Source organism: Lutjanus erythropterus, chromosome 12 (genome assembly GCF_056507025.1).
Source record: "Lutjanus erythropterus isolate fLutEry1 chromosome 12, fLutEry1.hap2, whole genome shotgun sequence".
Taxonomy (NCBI): Eukaryota; Metazoa; Chordata; class Actinopteri; order Lutjaniformes; family Lutjanidae; genus Lutjanus; species Lutjanus erythropterus.
Window position 1 is genome coordinate 26,315,029 of NC_139328.1, and position 27,704 is coordinate 26,342,732.

General features: G+C 37.2%; 2 protein-coding genes across 5 annotated transcripts in view; both read right to left on the reverse strand.

Annotated features, from left to right (window-relative positions):
• LOC146318071 (receptor-type tyrosine-protein phosphatase N2-like) overlaps positions 1 to 4,900 on the reverse strand; it is a 299,017-nt gene extending 294,117 nt beyond the window's left edge. Inside the window, exon 1 of the mRNA XM_084731518.1 lies at positions 4,615 to 4,900. Within this exon, the coding sequence (XP_084587644.1) occupies positions 4,615 to 4,699 (85 nt within the window). The 5' untranslated portion in view covers positions 4,700 to 4,900. The remainder of the gene's footprint in view (positions 1 to 4,614) is intronic.
• A 4,493-nt stretch (positions 4,901 to 9,393) lies between these two features.
• The window catches only part of esyt2a (extended synaptotagmin-like protein 2a), a 55,571-nt gene continuing 37,260 nt past the window's right edge, over positions 9,394 to 27,704 (reverse strand). Inside the window, exons 9-25 of one of the 4 annotated variants that reach the window (XM_084731582.1) lie at positions 24,500 to 24,620; positions 23,488 to 23,664; positions 22,866 to 22,948; positions 22,036 to 22,084; positions 21,101 to 21,190; positions 20,806 to 20,901; positions 19,464 to 19,565; positions 16,112 to 16,174; positions 14,438 to 14,512; positions 13,392 to 13,478; positions 13,122 to 13,271; positions 12,555 to 12,982; positions 11,121 to 11,219; positions 10,901 to 11,032; positions 10,692 to 10,797; positions 10,430 to 10,479; positions 9,394 to 10,170 (exon numbers count right to left, since the gene is read on the reverse strand). In XM_084731582.1, coding sequence (XP_084587708.1) covers positions 10,125 to 10,170; positions 10,430 to 10,479; positions 10,692 to 10,797; positions 10,901 to 11,032; positions 11,121 to 11,219; positions 12,555 to 12,982; positions 13,122 to 13,271; positions 13,392 to 13,478; positions 14,438 to 14,512; positions 16,112 to 16,174; positions 19,464 to 19,565; positions 20,806 to 20,901; positions 21,101 to 21,190; positions 22,036 to 22,084; positions 22,866 to 22,948; positions 23,488 to 23,664; positions 24,500 to 24,620 — 1,954 coding nt within the window. In that variant the 3' untranslated portion in view covers positions 9,394 to 10,124. The remainder of the gene's footprint in view (positions 10,171 to 10,429; positions 10,480 to 10,691; positions 10,798 to 10,900; positions 11,033 to 11,120; positions 11,220 to 12,554; positions 12,983 to 13,121; positions 13,272 to 13,391; positions 13,479 to 14,437; positions 14,513 to 16,111; positions 16,175 to 19,463; positions 19,566 to 20,805; positions 20,902 to 21,100; positions 21,191 to 22,035; positions 22,085 to 22,865; positions 22,949 to 23,487; positions 23,665 to 24,499; positions 24,621 to 27,704) is intronic. The other 3 variants (XM_084731580.1, XM_084731579.1, XM_084731581.1) reach the window with 3 other exon arrangements.

Consider the following 27,704-nt stretch of genomic DNA (forward strand, 5'->3'; position numbering starts at 1 on the left):
ACTGTGAGGATCACCTGTTCAGCTTTTGATTCTGGTTACTGAATCTCAGCATTGAAATAGAGCAGCAACGATTCATCAAATTATTAATTAATTATCAAATTAATCGCCAACTATTTTGATAATCAATGAATCTGTCAAAATTCTCTGATTCTAGCTTCTTTAATGTGAATATTTTCTGGTTTCTAAGGACACTGATCAACATTTTTCATAATTCTCTGACATTTTATTGACCAAACAACAAGTGGATTAATCAAGAAAATGACTGATAAACTGATAGTGAAATTAATCATTAGAGGAAACACTTGAGAAATAAGTCCAAATATCAAGCACATGGACGTATGTTTGGGTCTGATTTTCAATTGGCAAGATTGTGAAAGAATTGAATAATCCTTTAATCAAGTAAATTATTTGACAGTGAAAATAATTGTTAGTTGCAGCCCTACATTGAAATCTCTCATTTTACAAAGCCGCATTTGAGCCACAAAAATATTATCACTCAAAATATACAACAACAACAACAACACAGTGGAGCGTTGTGACGAGATGTCGTGACACATAAACTCGCCAACAAACAGAGATCAGCAGAAGAAAAACAACCACAACCATCAATACTGCACTTAGAAAAAAATCAATAAGTTATGAGAATTTTGAATCGGTTTAGTACATCTAATACTGGCTTGTTGACACTGACGCTCCTTTTTCAGTTGCTTTTGTTATTTTGTTAGTCTTCCTCTGAACTAACTATAAAACTACAGTAATAATAATAAAATGTAACAAGGTCAGTGTAAAGTCACTGTTGAATACTGCAGACGACGTACAGCACATTGGAAATATACTACATCAATATTTCAGTGTTATGAGAATATTATGGGTGTAAATCAGGAACACAGGAGATGAAAAGTGTCAAGAAAGTTTGATCAGGTCATGATATTCTGACTGCAGTACCACTATGGCTCCCTAAAGGCATATTACGGAAACTTTTTTAAATATTGTCAGAATATTATGAGCAAAGGGTAACTATAAAGTAGTTTTTGATTAAAAATGTAATATACATATCCCCTAAGGAATAACTTTCACCTCATTCCACTTTTTACTTTAATAATTAAAAGTTTTTTATGGCGCAGGTCAAAATGATCTCAAAACAGAGAGAGTCACTTAAAGGTGACGCCACTTAATGAGATTTTTTGAGACAAGTTGATCTGCATTGAGCGTATCAATAGGAATTTTTCTAGATGTAATGAATTGTATACGCTACTACGTTTGTTCACCAATGAGGAGTAATTACAAGTACTTTTACTCAAGTGCTATACTTCACAAAGTAGTTCTGAGGTATTTTCTTATTCTACTAATACTGTGTTTGGTAATCCAACAGAGCAATGAGATTGACGAGTGAAAAAAAGACATTGAATAAAGGATGATGAATCTAGTAGATTGTAACATGATTGCAAAAGTAAGAAGTAGTAAATAATATACACAAAATCAGTGCCTTCGAGATTTTGCCTAATTTCAGCACAGCTTTTCTAAACTTGTGACTTTTTACGTGTAATTCATTAAAATCAAAGGCAACTTGTTCCAGGGAGGGTAACCCTTACCACGGCAGCTCAGGATTACAAAAACGAACAACATACGTTTTATTTGTAGATGAAGAAGTGCAGCTGATGGTATTTCACAAAGAGTCGACACTTTTCAGAGCTCAAACTAAGTCAAAACAGCACAAAATTATAAAATAATAGAGCACAGTTAAATGCCAATAACAATGACTAATGTAGTGTTATTTTGTATACCCAATAAAATAAATAAATAAATGAAAAAAATAGTGAATAAAACAAAACAATGAGTCAGTTCACTGAGATGTACATGTATGACTTTCCAGCAGAACAGTAACTGGTCAAATTTGCGGAAAAGTTGCAGAGTTTGGACAAAACTGCAAGGTCGTGCAGAATTCATGGGGACTGGTTGAATTTGCATGAATTGTTGCGACCACAACACTGCAACTTCCTAGAGGGACTGCAAAATGATACACAAACTTATGTAAGAGTCTCTCTGATCTTTGGTTCTGTCTTCTGAAATACGGCAGTTTTACCCTTCGTGGCCACTACATGTTACTCTGATACAAACCTAAAGTAGAAATTACTTTTGTTTTCACTGCTTGCATCATATGGACATGCAGTCTATAACTAGAGGTTGAAAGGTTGTAAATAAATACATTTTACATTCAGTTATTCTCAAATAATGCATTGTAAGAATCCTCGAGGACTAACATAAGTTTTGAGTATATTTCCTCACTCATATTTGCAAAAGATACTTCACTGTTTACTGTTTTGGTTCACTTTGACTGTTCTAGTGTGTTCAGCCACAGCAGACAGCTGTTTTCAGAGAAAAAGCACTAAAAAAGCTCATTGTACACAACCTACTCAGCATTAGCTGGTGAACACAGTAAAGCATTTAGCAGCTAAAGAGGGAGATATTTCCCTCAGGAGTTGGTGGAGACCAAAAACGGAGCTAAAAGATTTCCTACTGGTCAATGCAATACACACCAACTCATCATTAGCTTCCTCCTGGTCGAGCCTCCGTACAATTAAATAAGCATAATGTATTACTTGTGACTTTTAGCTGCTCTAAATTATTAAATTAGGTCTAATACTTGTCACTATTAGGAGGATATATTACCATATTTTGAGTACCGCCATTATTCAGCTTCTTCCTGTTTACACTGAGCCATCATAACATGTCAACAACTAAACCGTAGTGCTGCTGGAACAGTTTATATGCAATACTGCATGTCTGCACTGAGCAGAAAACTAGAACATTACAACCAAGTCAAGACTGCTATGAAATGATAAAACTGTACAATAAACGAAAATACCCCGTAGTATAAGAATTTTAATAAACCATATCCATCAGTAGCAGCTGAGGTAGATAAAGCTGTTGTAGGAACACTGATGGATTCTATGTGTGTAAATGGAGACTGATGCTGCAGGGTCAATGCTTTCTGTTGTTTCACTGCTCGTCTCCTCAGCTGAGTCTGTCCTGTGGCTGCCATACTCTCTGTATGCTGGTTATGTAATCTGAAGGAGAGGAGGAGGGTCTAGATACACACACACACACACACACGCATACACACCTCCCTCCTTCCCTCTCAGCACCAGCTTCTTCCTGCTCTTCCTCCTCCTCTCACCATCTTCCACAACACATTTCTGCATCAGTCATCCTGCAGACTCCCGAATCTCAAATCAGTGGGGGAATATTAGATATCAGCTATTTATAGGCCCTATGCACGAGAGGAATTAATATCTCCAGTCCACGGACACACACATAAAAACACACGCGTTCATATTTCCGATCAATAGCTGCCTCTGTCAGGAGCGCAGAGCTGGAAACAGGAGAGCGTGCAGGCTCATTTTTCATTGCTTTGAATTGATGTTGTCGCTGATCATTGTTACCTGTTCGTGTTTACAAGCCAGTGTACACAGTATTCTGTTAGTATGGTATTTCTATATTTTATTTCATTGATTTTGTTATTGTATTTTAATCCTTTTAAAACATTTTCATTCTGTTTATTATGTATGTTATTCTTGTAATTATTTTTTAATATGTTTTATCAAATAAATGTTCTAATATTAGCATTACAGCCAGTATTGTGGTACTATGTAATTTCTATATTTTATTTAGTATATTCATTTTGTCTGTATTTTTTGATGACGTTTGTTAATTATCTTTAAAAAATGTATTTTTTCCAGAATTATTTGACTTTGCTTTTATTATTTTGTATACTTACATTATTTTTATTTTATTCCTTTATTTAATTTTCTTTTAACTTGTATATATACTTGTACTGCATATATTTTATTAGATTATTTCAAATAATTTGAATTATTTAAATATGAAAAACTAAACATCTTATCAAATTTGTTTTGATTATATATTTCTTAACAATTTTCTAATTTATCTTATTGTTACAAACAGTCCTAACTAACAGATGTCTGCACTCTCTTTGTAAATTATTTTGTTGATTATTTATATTTTTTATTTAACTTTCTTTTTTCCTCTTATGTTTATTGTTTTGCTTCATTTGTAATGTTTTTATTGTGTATTTTATGTATTGAATTCTTTGAATTATTTTACAAAACTGAAAGGAATATAAAATTTTTAAAATTATATTTCTATTTTAAATTATTTTCTAATTTATTGTTACAAACAGTCCTAATAAACAGATGTGGGCTAAAATAATGGCTAATTTTCCAGTGATTAGCTGCTTCCTGCTGTTTACAGACTTGCAGCGTCTCCTCAGCGCGCAGCAGAGACTTTTCTCTCCTCTTCTGTTATTTCTAGGATATTTTCAATTTCACCTTGTATATCTGCGGCGGATCTTTCTGTTAAAAACGTATCACATGATTTCGCCGTGTGTTTGTTTTTCCTCGGCTCAGGTGAAGCTGCAGTGAATCAGTCTGCCGGTTCCTGGCAGCTCCGCCGCTGATACAATATTGACACAGATCAGAGAGGAAAAAAAGACTACCCCTCCGGTCTGTCTGCAAAATGGCTCTGAGGAGGACCAGAGACACCACCAGCATCATCTTCATCAAAAAGAAAATAATCATCCTTTAATTTACTCACCGAATCTCCTGTCAGCAGACGCGGGGAAGCAGCTGAGAGACGCGAGGAGGAGGAGGAGGAGGAGGTGGAGGAAGGAAAAATCCATGTCTCTTCTGTTATTCTCTCAAGAGTTAAAAGGCCATGTTTTTCAGCGGGGTCTGCTTCGACTTCCTTCCGCTCAGAGCGGCTCCTCCGCGGCTGGAGGAGCAGAGATGAACCGGGACTCGGAGATAAACGAAGGAAGGTGGATGGATGTTTGAGGAGAGGAGAGAGGATGCAGGGCGTTTCTGCTTCTGCTGCTGGAGGCTCGAGCTCTCACGGTGTCAACGTACGAGCAGATATAGGCGGTATTTCCGGTGTAGATTTTCAAAATAAGGGTCTGAAAAATTTGGTTGGTGGATTCAAACATTAAATGAAGTTGATTTATATAAATTAACAATCACAAAGTGCTTCAATCCGTATCAGAAAATGGGAGAAAATGGGTAATGTTATAGTAGAGAAACTATAAGAAAATAAATATAAGAATGTAAAATATGTGCCTTATACTACAATATACCACCATATGTAGAAAGAAAAAAGTACAAGAAATGTTTAAAAATATTTATACAACAATATATGGCCTAGAACACTGTATATAAACAATAAACATAAACAATAATAATGCTTAAAGACAGCATCTGTAAAGAAGTGTTAAAATCAGTGTTAGGCAAGTTACTGAAATTTAGTAATTAATTTATTCTTACTGGTTACTTCTTTTATAAAGTAATTGAACTTACCAATTACCACATTATAAATGCAAAAGTAACTTTTTACTTTTAAATGTCTGCTGTAATTTTCATATTAATGGACACATGGCTGTATTATTTTTACTGAAGCTAAATTACTTGATTGTCACCAGTAGTAATGGAACTGCCACTTTGTAATGCGTTATTCTCAAAAGTGGATAAGATGCAAGCATATCCAAATGTAGTATAAAGAAAGAAAGAAATGCAGATGCCACTGTAAAACAGTATACTGTGCAGTTGAACTCTTAAACTAAAACTTTAGAATTATTTTTTAAATCCTTATATTTGTGTCTTATTGGTAACCCAGAAATGTTCTTTACCATTATTGACAAACACACAGTATAGGCAGGGCTACAACTTAAATAAAATACTTCTGAGGAGATCTGTGCTTTTCTTCTTTGGCACACTACACTCGTGCTTCAAAACCTTTATTTTGAAGGTGAAATCAGATGATATCCTGAATTAATCTTGTTTAGTCTGACTTGACGGACTCAGCTCTCCACTCTGATTCAGCACTACCGCTGCTTTCAGGTGCTGTCGGAAATAACTCAGGTTCTGAGTTGAAGACAGGTGAACGACAGGAAAGTAGGAAGATCTGCTGAACGGGAGAAAATCTCACCTGTGGACGCTACGAACTCTTATTTTTCTAATTGGACTGAATTCTGATAGTAATCTGCTCTACATAAGCAATAAATTACCCACTTTACATTCAAAAGATGAGCTCTGGCAATTTCCCACATCATAGATTTGAAGGGGCCAATCAGGACAGCTTGGAGGTGGGAGGCTGCAAATTCAGAGGTGCATGCTGGGTGGTTTCAGCCTGTCCTCAGCAGAAAAATGGCCGTACAGGGTCCTCTGTGCAAGCAGTTTATTTATGATCATTGCTAGGCAGAGTTTCTGATCTATCAGTTTTGTTATTGTGTGACTTTGGTGAGTCCTAACTAATCCTTTACAACACCAAAGTCACACAATAATACAAACGAACTATTTTTTTTAAAAGTATGTTTTGTTCCATCTTATTAAAATAAAGTGTGACCCTTAGATCCTCAAATCTCAATTGTCAGATTCTAATATAATACTTGAATGATCACCATAAGTCACCCTAAAGCATCTGTAGTGATATAAATAGTGAAAAGAACAGTCAGAGACCACAGTGCTGTACAGCTTCATGCTGCTATAACCAGATAAAGCTCTTTATTTGTTTTAAAAGACATTTAGGAGACATTCTGAAACATGGCAAAATGTTGTAGCATTTTTTTTTTTATACACGTAAATATCTCTGGGTTGTATGAATTTTTAAGGCACAAGATAAATTAAGAAGACGGTGAAGACAAACCGCCTTTCAAAGTCCACCCCAGAGGCGTAGCTCTCAAATCCAATGGCTTACAGACAAACTTTTTGATTCTTACAAAATAAAACACAGAACAAGACAAAAAGGGTGACAGCTGGGAAACAAATAAAAAAAACACTAAAAGACATAAAATGCAGAACAGCACAGTTAACATACATATATGTGAAATACTTTGTTGATGCGTGATATGAACAAGGCAAATTTCTATATTTGTGTTTTGAAGGTTAAAGGTCACGCTATCCTCCTTTACATCAACAAACAAATCAGCAAACATAGCATTAATTGAATGTGTTTTACACCAAAAGTTATGAATTCTTTGTATTTGTTACTGATATAAATCCCTTCTGAGCGAGTGATGTAAAGTAAAAGCAGTGTTTAATATGATGTGCGTGAAAAAAGTGTATATGTACACTAAACAGAAAAAAAAGTCATTTTAAACATATGAATGTACGTCAAATTTCAACAAATATGACACACAAACGTGTCAAAAATGAAAAAAATTACACTATGACAAGTTAAGACTAATGTTGATTCATAAACAAAATGTAAAAACTCAGAATGATTGTAGTGGAGTTAAACATGATATCAACCTCACTGAAACACCTGCTGTGAGCGCCACACACACACACACACACACACACGCACACGCACACACACACACGCACACACACACACACACACACACACACACACACACACACAAACCATTTAAACAATGTCCAAAGTGTCAAAATTTCTATTTTTTTCTCTTTTTAAAACCACTGTTTGTAGAATTTTTCTGCAATTAAAGCTTTTTTTTTAGAATCACATGGAAAATTGTTAGTCTGTGATGCTTTCAGCTCATTCACCTTGTTTTGTGTAGGTGGGTAAACAGTTAATTCTCATTTTAAAATGGTAAATACTGGCATAGTCTTGAGGAATAGTCATGTTTCTCTCAAATACAGGCTGGACTTAGACAAAAAAAAATTATAAAAACAACTCAATTCATCATAATAATGCGTATTTCCACAGCACTCAAAAATCCACAGTCATGTCATATTCAATCTGCTGCTCTCAGTTTCTCTGATTCCTTCCAGTTTTTCTTCTACAGATGTTTCACAAAGGGAAAGCTGGAAGATTTTTGCCGTGATAAAATTGTCAGGAAGTGTTGGCTTTTCTTGACATTGCAAAGTGGAACATTTTGAATTAATTAATGAATAAAAACAGAATTTTTGTCAGAAAGGATAAATTCAGAGCATCAGAGTGGTGACATGACTTTGCTGTTGTGCTGACGGAATTATCAACGTGGAAATATACATGAATTTATTAACAACAGACAAATGTAAAGGAAGTTTTGAGGGAAATTAGACATAAATGTCTCCAATAGAAGCCTGTTCCAAATAAAGGCCTGGTTTTCTCTGCTACAAAGCTAAATAATACTTTAATTTACAGTTGGCTGTCACAATGACTTTTCTTAATATTACCACTGGAGGGCGCCAGAGTGGGGCATTTTAAACTTCTACACAAAGTGGCTTTAGATAAATGAAAAACAGTTTAATTTGAATTTAATTTACTGAAATTACTTTAATATTTTTTAGGCAGGAATTACCTTGAAGAAGTAATTCAACATTTTGGTGAATGTGCTTATTTTCCTTTTCTTACCGATAACTGCATTAAAAGATTAATAACACTCTCTATTTGTTAAAGCTTCCACAAGGACTTTTTAATTCAGTTCAATACTGATGCCAGTATATGACACTATACTTCAGCAAACAAGACCATCGGTGAGAAGATTGGCTATTTCTATGCAGTTATTTTTATTCTTACCACCAGGTCTGATTCTCCTTGAAATCAGATTGAATGAGCCTGTATTTACATTTACAACGTTACAGCCAATAGTACGCTGTCCAACTAAAAAGAAGCAGGAGGAAATTCTAATTTTATTTTTGATGTCATATTTTGGGGCAAAGGTGGAGGAAATACTGCTGCTTTTGCCCACGGGGGGCTCCACAATCAACACAATATTAAAGTTCCTTGTAGTAGCTTTAAATATAAAGCCAACAACTTAGCCTAGCATAAAGACTAGAATAGAGCATAGAGGGAAATATCTATTTCTGTTGTCACCAAAAAATATTCTAGTACATATAGTAAGTCTGTGCAAGGTCTCAACTTGTTGTTACGCTATGATTTTGTACATCTTTGATTTGACTTCAGACAGAGCCAAGCTAGCTGTTTCCTCCTGTTTGAAGTCTTTATGCTAAGCTAAGCTAAGCATCTCCTGGCTGTAGCTTCACATTTCACTGACAGACACAAGAGTTCCTTTTTTTAAATCGCATTCTCAGTAAGAAAGCAAAAGCCAAAATGTTGAACTATTCTTTTAAAGTGTTAGTTTTTATAATTATAATTATTTTATTATTATATCAAGAATTTTTCAATCTTTAATTTTTATATTGATGTAAAAATGGCCAGTTAAAACAGACATGTTTTTTGCTAGATGATTTTTTTCGGTTTAAATTGCAATTAAAATTAAAGATGATCCCCAATAGATGAAAAAAAAAAAAAAAAAGAAAAAAAAAAGAACACAGAGATGTGCAAATATTCAGTTTAAAAAACAAACAGGTAACACTTAACAATGGTCTTATTTCAGTGTAACAACAGGTGTTTTAATGGGTGGAAATTTCAAATTTAAAGCACTATTTGTGTATTTATCATTTGTTTCCCATGGTTAATTCACATGTTATTACAGTGGAATAAAGCCATGATACAGCTGGGTTACCAAAACCCACGAGGGTGAAAGAATTAAATACTTATCGACTCTTTGGTGGCATCTTTCCATGTGACTGCCTGCTTGTCCGCCCGCACACCTACTCTGCTTCAGAAACTTTGTCCAGAATGATTTTCATTTAAAAAATATAATCAAATAAAATTACAAACAAACATTTGGCCAGGTAAAAGACCCCATCTCTCTCTTATTTCTAGAACACACCGTCTGTTTTGTCCAGCATCGTCGTACGTATATATTTACAAACCTGTACATCGTCGTTCTTTACCCACACTTGAGGCAGGAAACCGCTTCAACAGCAAAAAAATAGATTGTCTTCCTCTACAGCTGTTATAGTTTCTCCTATAAATATGGAATATAGACTTCCACAGCAGTACATTATGTAATATATAGTAATTCTACACGTTGTATACTCCCTTTAGTCGATCAGCCATTCACTTCTTAAAGGGGAGGTTTGCCTTGCGACTGATGTGATTAAATGAATGTCAAAAGCTGCTTTTCTCTTTCCTTTTGTACATCTAATGAAAATCAAATAAAAAAAAGCCACACTGTAAGTGGAAGTGTATAGAGTGAAGTGTGGTGATATGATGATAATGATGATGATGGTGATGATGATGGTTCCTGTGTAGCCATCTTATAGTTGGTGAGGCTTCGTCGTGCCGTCTTCACTCAGCTCATACCTGCAACAGGAGAAAGAGGCTTTTACTTTTTAAACTCCCAGCTTTGCCCTTTTCTTTCAACTTGTTCTGACATCAGTATTTTCTTCGTGTAGACCCACTCCCTCCCAAAATGGAGTTAAAATTAAAGTCACAAATAAAACAATTTCAACATGAAAGAAAGATCAGAAAGAGATTCTGTTTTAATATGTGAGCTGTTTCACTTGATTCCTGTGCTATAATGACTGAGGTACACTTGAAAAGAGAGAGTTTAAAGACTAACCATTGTGTCCAACCCCTACTGATTTCCTCATGGGTCAAATCCACCAGAACCTGATGAGAAAAGGCAACAAAGTTTAAATGACTCCTTACATTTCAACTATTAAATAACAGACAAATCAACTATACTTGAAGCTATTTGTTATAAAGTTCAGTTTTACATTTCTAAATGCACTGACATATCATCCAAACTGAAGACTTCAGTCCACAAGATTTCTGTCTGGATAAAATACTTATTTCAAGACAGTTCCAGTGAAAATCTGCACCTTTCCCAGAAGGCCTTTGTGTTTGGAAAGCAGACCTCCGCCGTTCTTCACTGCGACATCCAGAGTCCGCCTGTGCAACTCCACGAGGGAGACGGTGAATTCAAACCTGACAAGTTGGCACAGAGAGGAAGAGAACGCAGAACATTTACAACTCAGAATAATCAACAACCAACAAGTTAAAGTCAGCGTTATCGAACTCTGGGACTCACGTCTGATCGTAAACTGGGTTGAGAGTTTTCTTGAACGTATGAGTTTTCCTTCTGCCTGACCTCCGTTTGTCAGGGAGCAGGTAGAGGCGGACGTATGGATCTGAGCCGTGGTCGGTGAACGCGATCAGGTTCCTGTGAAGGTGAACCGATGAATGTGACAACATCGACCTCATAATGCGTTGTTTTTTGAAAGAAAGCCCTCACTTGCATTGTTCCTTACCTGCAGGCGTGAACGACCACGATGAGTTTGTTCCTCTGGGAGCTGTGTCTGACTGTCAGTTGGACCTCACCCAGCGGGAAGTGACTGGGGCCTGAACCACTACAGAGACAGAGAGGAGGGGGTAAAACCATCAAAATCAGCATCTCATTTTCAAACTCATCCTACCAATCTGTAAAAACGTCCTCTCAAAGAATAAGACAGGTGATATTCTATATATTTGTTTTTTCTTAACATATAAATCTCATGAAAAGACCCAAACCAACAATAAATGCATCTGACTAATAAGTATTTGGGTATCACAGCCTGATGGATCTTCTTCCTCAGTGCCACAGAGCTCCAAAAACTATTAAAAACACATCAGTGAGTCACACTATTGAACTGGCTGACAAGTTCCTTCATTACCATTAACTTTAATGAACTGTAGTTTATTTTGACTCGCACATACAATGTCCTGTTGCCCACATTACTGCTGCTTATCGACAGCTGCTGAAAATAGTCCCCAACAAATGCACTATTTCCTCCTGTTTCTGTAACATTTGCTAAAAAATACAGTAAGCAGCTGTTTTGGGAAACTACTGAGCCCTTTAGAAAGAAAAAAAAATGTATGTATGACTCCTTTTTAAACATTAAATTCATCAGTTGGAGCCCACAAGGTTTGAGCTGAGTGTCACAGACAGGATAGGTCAGTCAGAAAGTGTTGAGACTGACTGAAGTCCAGTCCAAACCAAGAATGATAACTATAACAATTACTATATCCCTAATGATTTGAGCATCAACACTGATGAACAATAACATTCGGTAAACAGAGACACCAAGCACGTGCTGTTTACTCCAGCTGTGTCTGTATCGATGACCTGTTACTGCTGTATGTTGCACTGAGAAACAAAAAGAAAACAACAAGGATACAGGTTCACAAAGTTCTTCAAACACAAGAGGAGTTGGGAGAATCCAACATTCTAAAAAAGTTATTTATTCATGCTTTCCTTTAAGTCAACATTAGTTTGCTATAATCCTCGTGATCAATCGTCTAGGAGGACATCAGTAAAGACCAAACGAACTTCTGCAACCCCTTGAGAGCCCTTTGGCAGGAGGCTATGTCTCAGGTAAAACCGTGTATGTATTTTAATATACTTTGATTGCCTATCGGTGTTTCTATTGTTCAATTGTTGAAACCATATTCAATGCCTGTTAGATGGAGGTCAATGTATTTGGATTTAGTTTACTAGAACTTTAATTGAATTTTGTTGAAAAAAAAAAAAAACTGGTGGAAAATCATGAACTGGTAAGGTAGTGTTTTTTTTTCAGGCTTTCTCTTTTGAGAGTTTCATGGACACATGCTGGCCAATAAGCAGCTATTCTCCACCAACATAAAGACATCAAAAAAATAGCTGTTTGATCACTTATCATTGGGTGATCAGATAAATTGATAGATACTTTTGCAGCTGCTGGAGTCTCATCTGCAGCTCCTGAGCAGCGTAGGGGTTGGAGATGTCTGATGCGATGCTCGGCGTTGGCTCTTTGCCTCCAGCCAGATACTGTTGGGAACCAGAGATGGCCAGGTTGGAGGTGCTCCTCCCGGTCTCTGCCAGGCCGTGACCCCCTCCTCCTCCTCCACCACCCTGTCCCAAGTCTGTGCTTCCTGGAGACCTAAAGGGGTCATCGACCTCCCGCCGCCGGTTCAGCAGGTCCTGAGCCGACACTGAGGCTGAGCGAGGGATGTCGGAGGTGGTGGAGGAAGGCTTGGGGGACTCAGAGGAGACAGAGGGCCGTGGGGTGGGGTTGGAGGTGCTGGACTTGCGAACCTGCACGGAGGACGGGGTGGAGTCTGAGGACAAGGATGGGTCTTTATCCAAACACAACACCTGAAATTATAAAAACACACATGATCATTTTAGAGTTGACATATTTTGTCTGTCTTTTCCTGTGGAAAAACACTGTTCTCAGGAAAAAAAACTTTGGTGGATAAAGCCCCTTAATATCATCTGCAGGCTGTCCTCCTACCCGCAGAGCCATCTTCATCTTGAGGGTGCAGCTCGGTCCGGAGTTCTTCAGGGGGAAGCGCTGGTTCAGTGTCATCTCCTCCGCCTCCAGCAGGCGACTCAGAGGCAGCGTTAACGTCCCCAAAGAACACTCATGTTTCTCATCTTTCACCTTAACGGGTAAAAAACATTAGCTGATGTCAGTCACAACTTCTATACAGTATATTCCTGATTTAGCTGCTTATAAACATTGAACTGGAGCAGCAATGATATCATAAAGACAATTCCATACCTCAACCTCCAACTCCTGGGTTTTGGGGTTGTGGATGAGGAAGGTGAAGGCTTCCTCCCACACTGGTTCATTGGTCTTATATCTGGTCTGGAGGGGGACACAACAGGGAGGAGTTAGAGGGAAAACAGGACCTTACGACACCCTGACAGTCAGGGTGTTGTCGTACTGCAACACTTCAAGTATTGCATTAGAAAAGGAAAAATAAAATCTTCAATTTTGTAAAAAAGTTTTTACACTTGCTTGATGTGGAAAGACTTGATGATTATAAAAGCACTTTCACAGTAAAGTGATGCAATTTTCTGCTGTTCTATTATTTGTCTTTACTCACTGAAGACCCTTGTAGACACAACGCAATTTGAGCTGCGCTCACCACTGAGGTCAGCATGAGGAAGTTTCAACCAGTTTTAACTTTGGGCACAAGATGGTGCTCATTATAATGACTTACAGGATTTTTTTTCTTTCATCACATTGCAGAAAAGAAATTCTGTAAGTCATCATGACAAACTTTCTCAAAATAATGACGTAGATACTTTATTTCATTATTTGAATTAAGTTTCTTATTATAATGACTTACAGAATCGCTTTTTCATCACACAGACATTCAAACTGTAGTGAGAGGTCACTTTGCCCGTATGATGTCAATATGACTGTGATATGAAACTGTTAGCAAAAATAAGAAGCAAGAAGTTGTGCAAGATACATGGGCTGCTCTGTGTCCTGGGTGTAAAAGTTTGAGATGAGGACACCTGCTACTTTCTTCCAGAGGGCATAACTTCCAAACTAAACATGTGAGTAGAAGGGGCATGATGATCTTCCCATCCTTGGGAAAAAAAATCAAATAACTAAATTTCTTAGTATATTTGTTCACTGAAAAGTAAAGTTGTACTCAATCAATGTCAGCCAAAAATGTATTTTGTTACATCAATGCTACCTTGGTCGAAGGTTTAATGCTTTTTGAGAACAGAAGATACACAAGATTCATAAAGATGATACTGAAAAAAAAAGAATGGTGGTGGGTATGAATGTAGATCATGTTTGAGTCTCACCTTGCTGTCGTAGGACTTGTGTCCCACTGTGAACTGGACAAAGGGACTGGGATCGCTGGTCACTTTTTTACCCGACTGCAGAAGAAGAAAAGCAGTTTTTATGAACAAGAAAGAGCAATGGCTAGCAAACTATGCTAGCATTCATGACACTTCACTCACTCACTGAAAAAAGTATTCTTTGTGTTTAATGAGAACACAAAATGTACTTTTCAGTTCAACTAACATTTAAAAAAGATGCAGCAATGGAGGTAAAGATTTAGATTTAATTTAAGCATCTTTTTCACATAAAGTAATACAAGTTAATTCTCAATTAGTCATCAGAAATTTTCTAAATGTGTATTATACTGTTGAATTAATAAATTTAATGATTTTACAACAAGAAATATAGCTCTACAGTATGTTATGAGCAATCAAAATTCACATTTTGAGCTCATACAGTGTTATTTTTAAGCATGTGATATCTTTACCGCGATATCAAACTACCCAGTGCTACTTAACACATTTCAGTACTTGATGGCAAAATGTGTTAATTTTTATGTTAAGGGAATCAAGAAGTAAAGTACATCAGGTAAAAGTCTTCATGGCCCCGAACCAGGAAGTCTGGAAACCACACCCAATCAGTTTAATGAAAAGATCAATTAAAAGTTTCAGAATCAGAAGAGTTTAAATGTACTTTAGACAACAGTGTTATTTACAACACATTGTTAGGGACAGTGCACAGTTTTAGTCAACAAACATGATTAGTGGAGTTAATGATTTAACAGCAACAGCAGTAAGTAAGTACAGTTTCAGATTCAGTAGCAGCAGCAGCAGCAGCGGCGCCCTGCTGGGTTCAGCTTTGACTCTATATATTTGATGAGCGTCAGATTTTTACAGCAGCAGTGAATATTCACATCTTCAGGATGTACTGCCTGATATTTTCATAAATGTAAAAGTACTACAGTTTCCCTTTTTTGCTGGATTTGTCCCAAATTCAACAAGGGTTCAAATTCAACAGTGTAAAAAGAGCTGAGAGGGAATATAGGAATCCGACAGCTCTTTAATTTGAGAAATAAATCAGGATGCGATCTAGAATTTCTATTGCAAACTGACCTCAAGTCAGATTGAAGATTAGAATTTTCACACTAAAACCACCATCCATTACAAACATTTATTTATAACGTTTACATCTTCCATCATATGTGGAATCAGTTTTATCATCCTTGGGTCTAAAACTGCATAAACTATAATTATACAGTAGTGTTCACTAGGTGGCCGAAGGTTTGTGGACACTTCTGTGTATTTCTGCTCTCAGGCTGTTTTTCCGTATTTGATCAAGGCCTCTTAATTCTAATTAAAGAAGAAAACCTGAATGCTGCAGCACACAATGAGACTTTTCACACCTGAAAGTCCAACCAGAGTTCATGTTTTTTTTTTGTTGCTTTGTGTGTATTTGAACAGGTTAGTTTTGATTCCACATTGCAATTATGCCAGCGCAGCATATGTTCCAACATGCTGTCGTCATCTCCTACATGAGTTGTGACTCCCTAGTGTCCACCTACTTTTGGCCACACAGTGTAAATATGAGTTGAATGTGTATGTAAATAAGCCTGGGGGACCATGTGACTCTGTGTTCCTCTGTGTCCGTCCTCGGTGTCTGAGCGATATGGGTGTGCTTCGTTATCGTGCCGTTACCTTGAGGGCTTTACTGACCGAGGCCTTCTTCAGCCCCGATTGGTTGAACTCTAACGGATTGCGCTTTGATTTTCCCCCAGGGACAAGGCAGGAGAGAGCAAACAACACACAAACGCACACACACACACACACACATACACACACACACACACACCAGCAGGTTATTAGGGGGAAAGAGGGGCATGCAGGGAGGAGGAAGACCACACCAGGACCACCGCCATCACCAACCGTTGGGACAGAATGACACAGACAGAGAGACAACATGATGATCACATGGTTAATGTCATTCCCCAATTAAACCTGGACATGAGGTCAAAACTAGAGTCCAATCAATACTGGATTCGAGGCCGATATTGATAGAAATGTGTAAAAGTAAATAAACACCAACTAGTGATACACTGAGTTGTGACAATATATTGAGAGTTTTCCACTTGAACGATAATAGCAAATTTCAAAAACAGAAAATGCAATTATTATAAATATTCATTATAATTTAAAGTACAAACACAAAATATATTATATCTTTACGTAAACAAAACAAGTTTGAATCTATAAAAATCTGCAGAATATAAGACATTTATTAAATGCAATTTGTTTCAGATCTCTTCCGACACGTCTGCCAATATCTGCCATAAACAGCTGAAATGTATTGGGTGGACTCTTGTCAAAATACCACAGCATTAAATGGGTCATTGATCGAGAATGGAGAGAGAGTAAATGAAGAAAAATGAGGAATCATTCTGACTGAGAAGAAGCTGAAATGGTTTTATGTTGTGGTGATAATTGGGTGACATTCACATATTTATATTGGTATGAAATCCGGTGATATTGAAGCTCCTTCTCTTGCAGAAGGTCATATACAACACATTCCACTAACAATAAACTACACTAGAGATAAAACTGAGCAAAAACAAAAGTATCTGATACCGACGTCTCACTCGTCTTTTCGTCTCTATTATCTGATCACACCGAGGCACATAACATAATGCAGGTACTAATTTAACGTATCTCAGACTGATGAGATCATAAATGTCAAAATGAAAAGACAGGTGTGACCTCAGGTCTTTAAGTACTAACAATGTTTGTGGAAAAACTGCAAAATGACATTAAAATTGTAGAGTATCAATGACTGAGTTAAACAGGTTTCAATGAAAGGCACAGTTTGAATTTTAAGTGATTTTTTGAAATTTTTTTAAGTGCGGTTGTATGAGGTACTTATCTAGCGTCAGTGTATTAGTATGTGTAGGAGTACCACTGTAGGAAGCTGAGCAATGTACTGATGTGGACAGGATCTGCAGCAAAACGAATTTTAGCCACCTAAAAAGATCAGTATCAGTATACGCTATATTCAAAAATACTTTCACTGCTTTACCTTATCATCAGAAAGCCTTTTACGAGGGGAAACTGAAGCTAAATCACTTGTTATCTCGCTCTTTCCCCACCACCAAACTCTTTCCCAAACTTTTTCATTTTGGTGTTGTAGAGCAGTAGAATTACTGTTTTTACCAGGAGTCTGATGGCAGCGAGCTGGTGATATAACAAGCAATTAACTTCAATTTCTTATTGCAAATGGCTGTCTGACAGCAACATAAAGGCAACGTGGCAAAAATATTCTAAATATAGCATATATATTAGATGAGCCTTTCTTTTTTTTTGATGACCCTGTCCACAGCAGTACATTGCTTAGAGTCCTACACTGGTCCTCCTGCTGTTTCTCCAAGTACCTCATACAGCCCCACTTCAAATAATCTGAACTACATCGTTTTCCTCCTGCCCTGAGGCGAGCTTCGATCTAACATGGATAAATGGGTCTGAACACTCAATCCAGTTCATGTCAAATCAGTGGGGGAAGATTTTTCAGCGATATACAGACTTGTTGACATGTAAGTGACACCTACTGGCCAACAGTCAGAACTGCATTGAACATTAAAGTCAGATAAAACATTTTCTTGTCAAAAGGTCTGTGTATTCTTTTAAAATGTATTGTAAATGTAAATTTGCTTCAGTTTCTCATGAAGTGGTAACCATGTGCTGCCCCCTGCTGGCAGAGTTGGGGTGAACCAACACAGGGGAAACCAATGGGGAAAACCTGTTCACACACAATGAGCTTCTGCAGGGAGGATGGAGGGAAAGCAATCCACAGAGAATTCACCCTGCCTGCACTCAGTGTCTCAAAGTAGTCGAAATGCATTCTGTCCTTAAAATAACAGGAATGAGTAAAAAGTTGAGTAAAAATGTCTGAAATTTGCATGGACTTCTGCTCTCAGGACTGATATCTAGGTGACAAAACCTGACCAAAAAAAATAAAGGTGGGAACAAGTCATTGTTTCGCCAAGTCAGTCTCGAGTCTTTGCACACAAGTCCCATGGCAAGACAGATAAGTCCCAGGTCCTTAGCTTTCAGTTTTGACTCCTAACCAATCATAATGCGTTCTACACCAAATGTAACGCAATTTTAACAACAGTCTTGACTTTGTCTGTGCAACTTCATATGCCAACGAGTTGGAAGTTGTTGTGTCTAATCTGTAATTTTTTTGTACACGAAAAAAATCATCTTTGGTATCATGTTTTCCAACTGGAGCTAAAAAACATAACATTAGGTCATCATGTTTTTTTGACCTGAGTCCACTCCTCTGCAAAAAACATTAATTTAAAAAGAGCACATTTAAGTACTTGTCTGGTGCCGTCTGGTCTCATGAGGCACAAACAGAACATGAAGTTGAACACAGACCTTTGTAATAGCTTATATAGAGAAGTATTGATCGTTTTATCCTTTTAAAACTCTATTCCTCTGCTGAAATTCAATCTGTGTCGGCAGTGAGGCAGAAAAACATCAACAGAACTTTTTTTCTTAGGAGAAAATGAGCGTCATCAATACAGAGAAAGAGCTCTAGCGAGGCTCCTTTTATTGGACATAGCTCCTGTCTCCACTTTCCAGATAATAACCCATCTGATGAAACTAGATTAGAGGAAACAATGTACAATGCGTCACCTAATACTGTGAGATCAATAACTCCTTATGAGGGACAATAAAAGAGGAGGAAAGACGCTTTTGATTGTCCTAAAACATGAACCCTCAGTGTTTTTGTTCATTTTCTAGTCATGTTGTCTGTCATGTTCCTCAGCTTTATGATCAGTCAAACTACAAAAAATAACATTTATGATAAATAATGATATTAATGAATTGAACTCATGCACTAGTAAGGATTCATGCTCATCAGGCAAACTCTGCTTTTTTAAAACCAAACAACGAGCAAAAGTAACACACAGGAACATGAGCTCTAGCAGAGGTAATCACACCTTGGAGTTGGTCAAACTACACTAAGAATGCAGAAAACAGCCAGCGGACTCACAAATAAGGTCCTATAGAGAGAGGCAGTGTTTTCGCAAAACACGAGGCCCGCCGCCCGCCTCTCTTTTAAGTAGCCAGAGCCCAAGTTCCCCTCGAAGACGCTCTTCAGAGGGGGAGGAGGAGAGAAGAAGAAGAAGCAAAGAAGAAGAGGCTGAAAAGAAGAAAGTGAGGTCTGCACTACAGAGTTCAAACACTAACAGTTACAATTCTTTATGCTAGAAAACTACTCTACAAGACAAGATAGAATTACTGTTTTTAACTGTGACAGTCTCATCTAGTTTATTACCAACAGTTACTACAAAAAAAAGAGGAGACTGTTGGGTAAACGCACAGTCAGAATTTCTAGACGTGAGGTTTACTGGCTTAGAGAGTTTTTTCTCACATATACTCCGTGTAAAACAATTATGTTTTGGATTTTTTTCTCCAAAAATATTCTTTGTATTATCAGTATTTGAGCCACTCTAATTAACAGAAGATTTTTGCATTGAAGCAAATAATTTCAGCATATCAAACAGACTGAGATGGAACTTTAAAAAAAGCTAAAGTGTGATACTTGAGATCAGAATAAGGCACAAACATACAGATAATATTAAGCTGCTATTCTGTTTGAACAATATGAATATAGCACCATTACAATAGGATTCACTCTTACTTTATTTGTTCTCTTTTTATTGCAGTTTTAAGATGAAGTGGAGTGAAGAGCAGAAAAGAAGTTTGGAAAAGAAGAAAAGTGGGAGACTGAGCTGAACACACTGTGTGAGATAAGAAGCAAAAACTGGATGGAAAGAACGCTCGAGTGTTTGTTTTTAACAACCTGGTGCACCACACAGGTGAGAGATCAAGAAATATTCTGTAATGGTAAAAATAACTGTCAATTACACAAAAACAATGCAGAAAATCCTTAAAAAAGACATGAATGGATTAACCACAGCAATCGAAGGCATCAAACTACAGCAACAATTTATGCAATATAAAAAATAAATATGTATAAAAAGTTAGGAATGATTAATTAATAAATATGACACACTTGAATCAGAATGTTTAATTAGTGTCTCATAATTCTGGCTTACTACTAGTATTTATTCCTTATCATTCATAACTTTTTATATATTTCTTTATTTTTGTGTTAAAAATGAGCTTCAAGGACAAAACAAAAAGGCTCCAGGATTCAATATTGAAGGTCAGACAGATGATAAATTGGCACGAGTCTGTGTTTTTACGGAAATCAATCAATAAATCACTATTTTTCTTGTTCACCTTGGCTTAATACATAGCTACATTTATTATATTTGTTGACTCAAGATGAGAGAAATGGGCTGGAAAGTCCAACCCGACTGACTTACAGGCAAGTTTCTGGCTGAATCCAAGAAGACGACCAGCAGCGCAGACGCCAGGCCGTCGTTGGCTTGACTGCGATCAGCTTTGATGCTCATCAGCGCCTGTGAAGGGATAAACACATATAACTGTTGAGTTTTTGGTGAAAGTGATCCTGTGATTCTTCGTGGCACATGTTCACAGGTTCAGGCAGGAGGGAGGCAAAATCATTTCTAGAGAGTCTAAGATCTAAGACATGTTTCGATAGCTTTTTTCGTTTGATGATTTAAATAAATGATTTCTGTAAGTGCAGCAGTTCTGTACCTGGTCCAGCTTCTCAGGTGTGGGCAGCAGAGATAACCACTCCAGTCTGAGGTGCAGCTTCCCTGTAGCCACTTCCTCCATGACAAACCACTGAGGACAAAAAAAAGTTCCTTGTAATTATCAACATTAAGATACTTTCTTTGGATTATTTCAACCCAATAGCACAATTTTTTGTCTAATAAACAAAAGAGGGAAAGACTTAGTACTCTTTAAATAAGCTTTTCAGTAATACAATTTTACAGACATAAATAACTAAATCTTTATCACTGATTGTTATAACTCAGCAGTGATTTATATTTAGTATTGAGATTTTAATCCTGTTGCACACAGAAATTGATGCAATATGTACTCATAAGAAGTGATTTTTGTGAAGCTAAATATGCTAAAAAGCTTTGTGATATTATGATTTAATGAAACATCCACAGATTATCTTCTTCATTAGGAAAAAGTTTATGAAATAAACTTGAATGTTATTTTGTAGTATCAAATCAGAACCACAACCAACTCTGCTTCACTTTGCAAATGAGGGGGCTATTATTCGAATCTTCTAGAATTCATCTTTTTGCCTAATGGTTGACTGACATCAGACTGCGTGGGCATTCATTTACTGATTGATTTATTTATCTATTTACTTATTTATTTCAGCAGTCTTTTGCAGTGCTGGTTGGCCTTTCTAATAAAGAGGCAAAAAGGCCATTGAGGCAAAAAGTAAAAATAAATAATTAAATGAAACTTGTCAGTTGGTGTGAGCAGTTAATATACTAAAGGGGAAAATGCCTTGTAAGTGCAGTATAGAAACACCACCGTAATGAGCACATAGGAGTTTCGCTGTATAAAAAAAGGAAAAAAAAAAACATGTCTCCTGTTTTAACGTAGTATTTGAGCCTAAAGCGGATCTGACTGCTGGGACTGAGAGAGGAAGAGATGTAAATTACCTCATCGACCTTCTTTTCTTTCTGGACCTCGGCCAGGTCGATCATCAGACTGAAAAACAAGTCACAAACAACACAAAACTTTCACTGGGGGTTTCTGAACAAGGCTGACTCATCACACCACGCCTGGCTGCAGCGTCACGACAGACTGTTTCTCACGCAGCGGCGAGTTAATGGGCTCTGGTGGAAATTAAAAGTCTGACACAGGACGCTGCGCTCGTTAAACACCACTGTGAGCTCAGTGTGAAAGATCCCTATCGCTGTCAGGGGCCATGTCCTATGATGAACAACAAATATCAGCTTACTGGAGTATGAAATCCTTTTACATACAGTGTAAACTCTTAATGGTAAATAAGACTTTCGTATTAAAATCACAATATACAGAGCTCAAATAATACCCTGTTAATCCATAAACCACCAAATCCACGTGTGCACCTATCCTCATTACAGTATAATACAATAAAACTTTTACATGCTGTCAAACATTTCTTTTTTATCAACCAACAAATATATATGCGCCATAATCTATGCCATAAGTGGGGTCACAACTAAAAATCATTTTCAAAGTATATTTTTTCCCCTAGTAATCAATTAATATTAAATATTGAGTTCCCAGAGCCCATAATAAAATCTTCAGCTGATTATCTAAAGTTCAAAACTCAGATTTCTGGTGGATTTATGACTTCAGTGATTCCTCAGTTATCAAAATGTTTTATCAGAAATGTTGTTGAAAACCAATCACTTGGTGACAGTGTAAAAAACACTAAATCATGACACATTTTGTCCCTAATCATATGGGAGAAAAAAACAAAAAAACAAAACAGAAGCTGTACCTTCCCAGGAAGTCGTCTTTATCCGTGTCTTCATCAAACAGCTCAACCTCCAGATTCTGTCCAGAGTGATCGTATATCAAGGCCTGAAAATACAAATTAACACATTAATATGACGCTCAGACACACACACACTGAACAGGGCTCTGATGGAGGCTTGGAATCATGGGAATTTTTCCTTTAGGATGAAAAAAATTCAACTTAGGCCACCCAGGAAGAATTCGCACCCACTTGCCTCTTTGCACCAACTTTTTATGCCCGGTTAGTGTGGTTCATTTGGGCAGGTATGAAAGCTGTCAATCACACCCTGGTGCAGAGCAAATGATTTCAGTGTTATTTCAGAAGCTAAACTACTAATACATCTATCTGCTGATCATTAAATCTGTTCAGGAAGCAATCTTAAATGTGATCTGTATAAACCATGTATATATTTATGCAAATCATTTAGTATCCATGGGAACAGATGCATGTCAGCATTAGTGCTGCTGCTTTACTTCATGTGTGCCAGACAGAATACTTTACTTTGATGAGGTGCTGTGTGTGTCTTTTTCATGCATAAGGACAAAATGCAAACAAAACAGCAAAACTTCAGATTTCCTCTCACTCTGACTGTGTAGTCGCTCACCTCGTACACTTCGTTCCATTTCGGGTGGACGGTCTCGTGGATGACTTTGCTCTGGAAGAGCTCAGTCCCGATCTGGATGACCCCGTACGGGTCTGACTTGCCTTTGATCAGCCCTCCCAGGAACTTGTCTTTACCAAGCAGGTCCTGGGCCTCGATGAAGTGGATCCTCAGGACGCCCTAAGAACACAGAGGAATAACGGAGAGTGTAAGATGAGGCTGGACCAGGAGAAGAGAGTGTCAGAGGAAACAGTCGGGTCTTCTCTAATGTTATAATTAACATTTGCATTTTTCAAACACAAGCATTTTTTATTTTTTATGTTTTATTTATTTAGGGTACCTTAATACTTTTCTCACATTCCAAATTCAATGTCTATGAATACTCTTAAGAATTAAAAGTTCATTGCTCTTGGGTATACTTGCATTATTATGCTATTATATTGTGATTATAAGGCTTTCAATACTTTTTCAATACCACGTGTAAAAACAATACAATACTAATATTCAATAGTACTGAAAGACCTGAGTGCTCATTCAAGACCTCAGTTCAGTTGAGTCTTTACTGTCCTGCCTGAAATTTGTCTTGCAGCAGTGTTCAGTGACTTTTTTCTGTACCAGCACTGTATGCAGGTTATAGTTTGTGTGGCAAGGACTATTTTTTGTTGTGGTATCAAAAGAGGTGTTGAGTTTTATACTATTACTGTATCAAGGCAAGGCGAGTTTATGTATATAGCACCATTTAAAGAAGCATAAAAATACACTAAAATAAAATGTTAAAGGAACATTAAAATAGCATCTGAGATCATACAAACAAAAGCTGAAAGCAAGCCAATAAATAGTAAAAACATTACAGAAATTGCATTTAAAAGACATGAAAACAGAAGTGAATTGGCATAAATAGCACAAAATGGCCTTTGAATGACAATAATATTGTTTACTGCAATTCTTTCTGGGACAATACCTCATCCAACAAAAGTAGTTATCATGACAGGCCTACTGTATGTAAATGTATTACCTTGGGCATGGGGAAGCGAAGCTTGGCCAGCTGGGCCTCTCCCACCAGAGGGATGGTGATGCGGTTTGGCAGGACCAGGAAGCTGTAGATGATGTCCTGGATGATGCTGTCACACAAACCGCTGAGAGAGATGGACGGAGGAGGAGAAGGAGGAGGAGAGGTAAGAGGGAACAAGATAACAAATAAAATAAATATTAAAAACAATAACAATACAATATGTACATTTGTAAATGAAAAATATTTTCTGATTCAGGTCAAATTTGAATCTCTCATCCTCACTGTCTTTCAGTAGAGATGCAGGATCACACTGCACACTGCAGCTGTTCTTATGTCTACAGACCAGCCTTGTACATGTCCAAACACACGTCTATCAACAAGTCTTCTTACACACACAAACACACAAATACAATACACTCCTTTCTGCTTTCAGAAACTATTTATCTAAGATTCACATGTTGATTTACAGGTTGAAACACAAGTGCTGCAGCTTACTGACACAGGAGGTGTTTGGATAGACTGTCATGGGATACTGGAACAGTAGTGTGTGATGTACTGTGTGTATTTGTAACGAGCAGGTTCCCATTTAGTTTGTACATGCACATCACATTTCTGACGGCTGCTGTATTCTGATTAGAAGTATGTGCCATCTGTTTATACTCATTTCAAACCAGAAGAAAGATTAAAGAAAGATTAAAAAGAACCAGAGATATCACATAAAGATGTAATCTGTCTGCATAGGGACTATTTTAGAACTTCTACTTTAAGTTAATTAACTGATTTAACTATTGACAGAAAATTAATTGGGATATTACAGTATAACAGACAAGTTTCACTATTTTCTGACATTTTATAACCAAAATGATTTATTAAAAAAACAACAAAAAACAGATGACTGGATAATGAAAATACAGTATTGTTCGCTGAAGCCTGAGAATATTTATATGGTTCAAAGTAGTTCTAAAGAAAACTGATTGTGTGGTCTGTGTGTTGATGCTATTGAAGCACTAGAAAATAAAATCAATGTTTATTCCTGTTGTGTCTGGCAAAGACAGAAATCTCACAGGCTGAAAAAAAACAGGGGCAAAAATAAAAGCAAAACTATTTGCATGGCTAGATCTTGTCAGTAGGTATGACGCCGATGCCACTTTTTCATGTCCGATACTGATACTGCAACCTTGAGTATCTTCAGATGACAATACCAACCATCTTTTCACCAACATTAATCAAATAAGCTGTATGACCTTTGCTTAACCTGATATCTAAAAAAACATCATGCTCAAACTGAAAGAAATAATATTCTTCCATGAAGTAAGATATAGCACACAACATGTCTCAGTTATGTATTACTGCTGCTCTGTGTTATTTTAACTTTTTCACACAAAATTTTTAGCAACATTTTCGATTGGTCGGCATCATTCAAATATTCAAAATGAAATTTAAATAAATTGCTTAAACGTGTAAGCTGCACTCAGCAGTTTTGCTTTTTTCTGCTTTGAGTTTAAAAAGTCCACGCAGCTGATATGATGAGGATGATGGCTGACAGGTCTCATCTGTGTTGCTCATGACTACAGGTGTAAATCACAAGTTTCATCACAATACGATATTATATCGATTCTTTGAACAACAATGTGATATTTGCTAATATCACAAAGACAGCAATGATATGGTTTTGATTTGATATAATTCAGAGGCCTGCAATCGATATCAGACGATATGAAATGTCCATTTAACACATTCAGTTACATTTATGTCAAATCACAAAAAACAACTAAATTACAATTTAACAATTTTGTGACTGAACGCTTTCAGACATTTGTGTCACTGTCATCTTAAAGATCACGATGTAGAGCAATATTTTCACTTTAGTTTAGTTCAGCACTGACATGATGATTTTGGTGAGTATGAGTTCGGTAAGTGCATCCCTAATTATTACTCAAAGGCTGAATGAGACAACATGTTTGTCTGTGAAGGTTCTCAGTCATCCAGGTCATGGTATTCGGAGCAAAGGTTTTCTGAACTGAAGAAGCTTCTTGGACGAGAGGTGAAACGTCCAGTTGCCGATGACAACCTTTGCTACGGAGACAACATGCTTGTGTTATTTGGGTAAACTGACCTTTTAAGAAAACAGTTCCTAAGGGCCTTTGAAGGGCCTTTTAAGAAAACAGTTCCTAAGGGCCTTTGAAAAACAGAAATATAATATGTTTTAAGAATGAACATGGCATCTCTGAGTGGAGTACAGCAGAGAACAATATCCCAAAATATCATCCTGTAAAATAACTGAACTCTATACGCAGCTGTGGCTGCAGCATGAGGAGAAATGGTAAACAGATAGTTGAAATAATATATACTGTGTGTGTAATTTCATCCCCAGCTTGCTCATATTGTGTGTACAGTTTGAACAAGATTCATGCAGATGGCACCTCTAGTCCCCTAGAGGGCAGCAGCATCCTGCATTAAAACACAGCTGCACTGCTGATCCTGGGTGAGCTTCAGACTGAGATTTGCAATGCAAAGTTGATTTTAGTGTTGACATGCTCATTGCTGGTCTGCACGCCCACTAAACACATAATTGTCTCCAGATAAATGTTAGATGGTCCAAACACACACACAAACACACAGCTGAGGGTTACCTCAGGTTTTCACCACTGAGAAAATAACGAGCACCCTCTCACACAGGAAGAGAGGGAGGAGGGTGGGGCGAGGGCAGGTCTCCACTCCAGATACACACACACACACACACACACACACACACACACACACACACACACACACACACACACACACACACACTGGTATTTTCCTGCAAACTCGTCGAACAAGGAAAGCTACATTTCACAGGGCGGAGTCATTTGGAGACCGCAGCGAGTTTCTCTGCTGAAAACAAACAGTAAACCAGCAGGAAACAGACACAAGTCAGTATGGAGGAGTAACAACACAGTGAGACTCTGCAGGAGGAGGTGTTCTTCACACTCAGGTTGTGTTTCAGGCTGTGGTGTTGCATTTAGAATCTAGGCTTGTTTTTGTCATTTTCATAACAAAGGATTTAAAAAAAATAAATCAGGAGGAGAGTCATATCTTCAAAATACATGTAGCAGTATGAAGTTTAACATCCTATGGATGACAATGTAGATCAGTCCAAACTGAATACTCAACAACCATTGAATGGACTGCCATAACACTTTGTTGACAATCATGGTCCCGATCC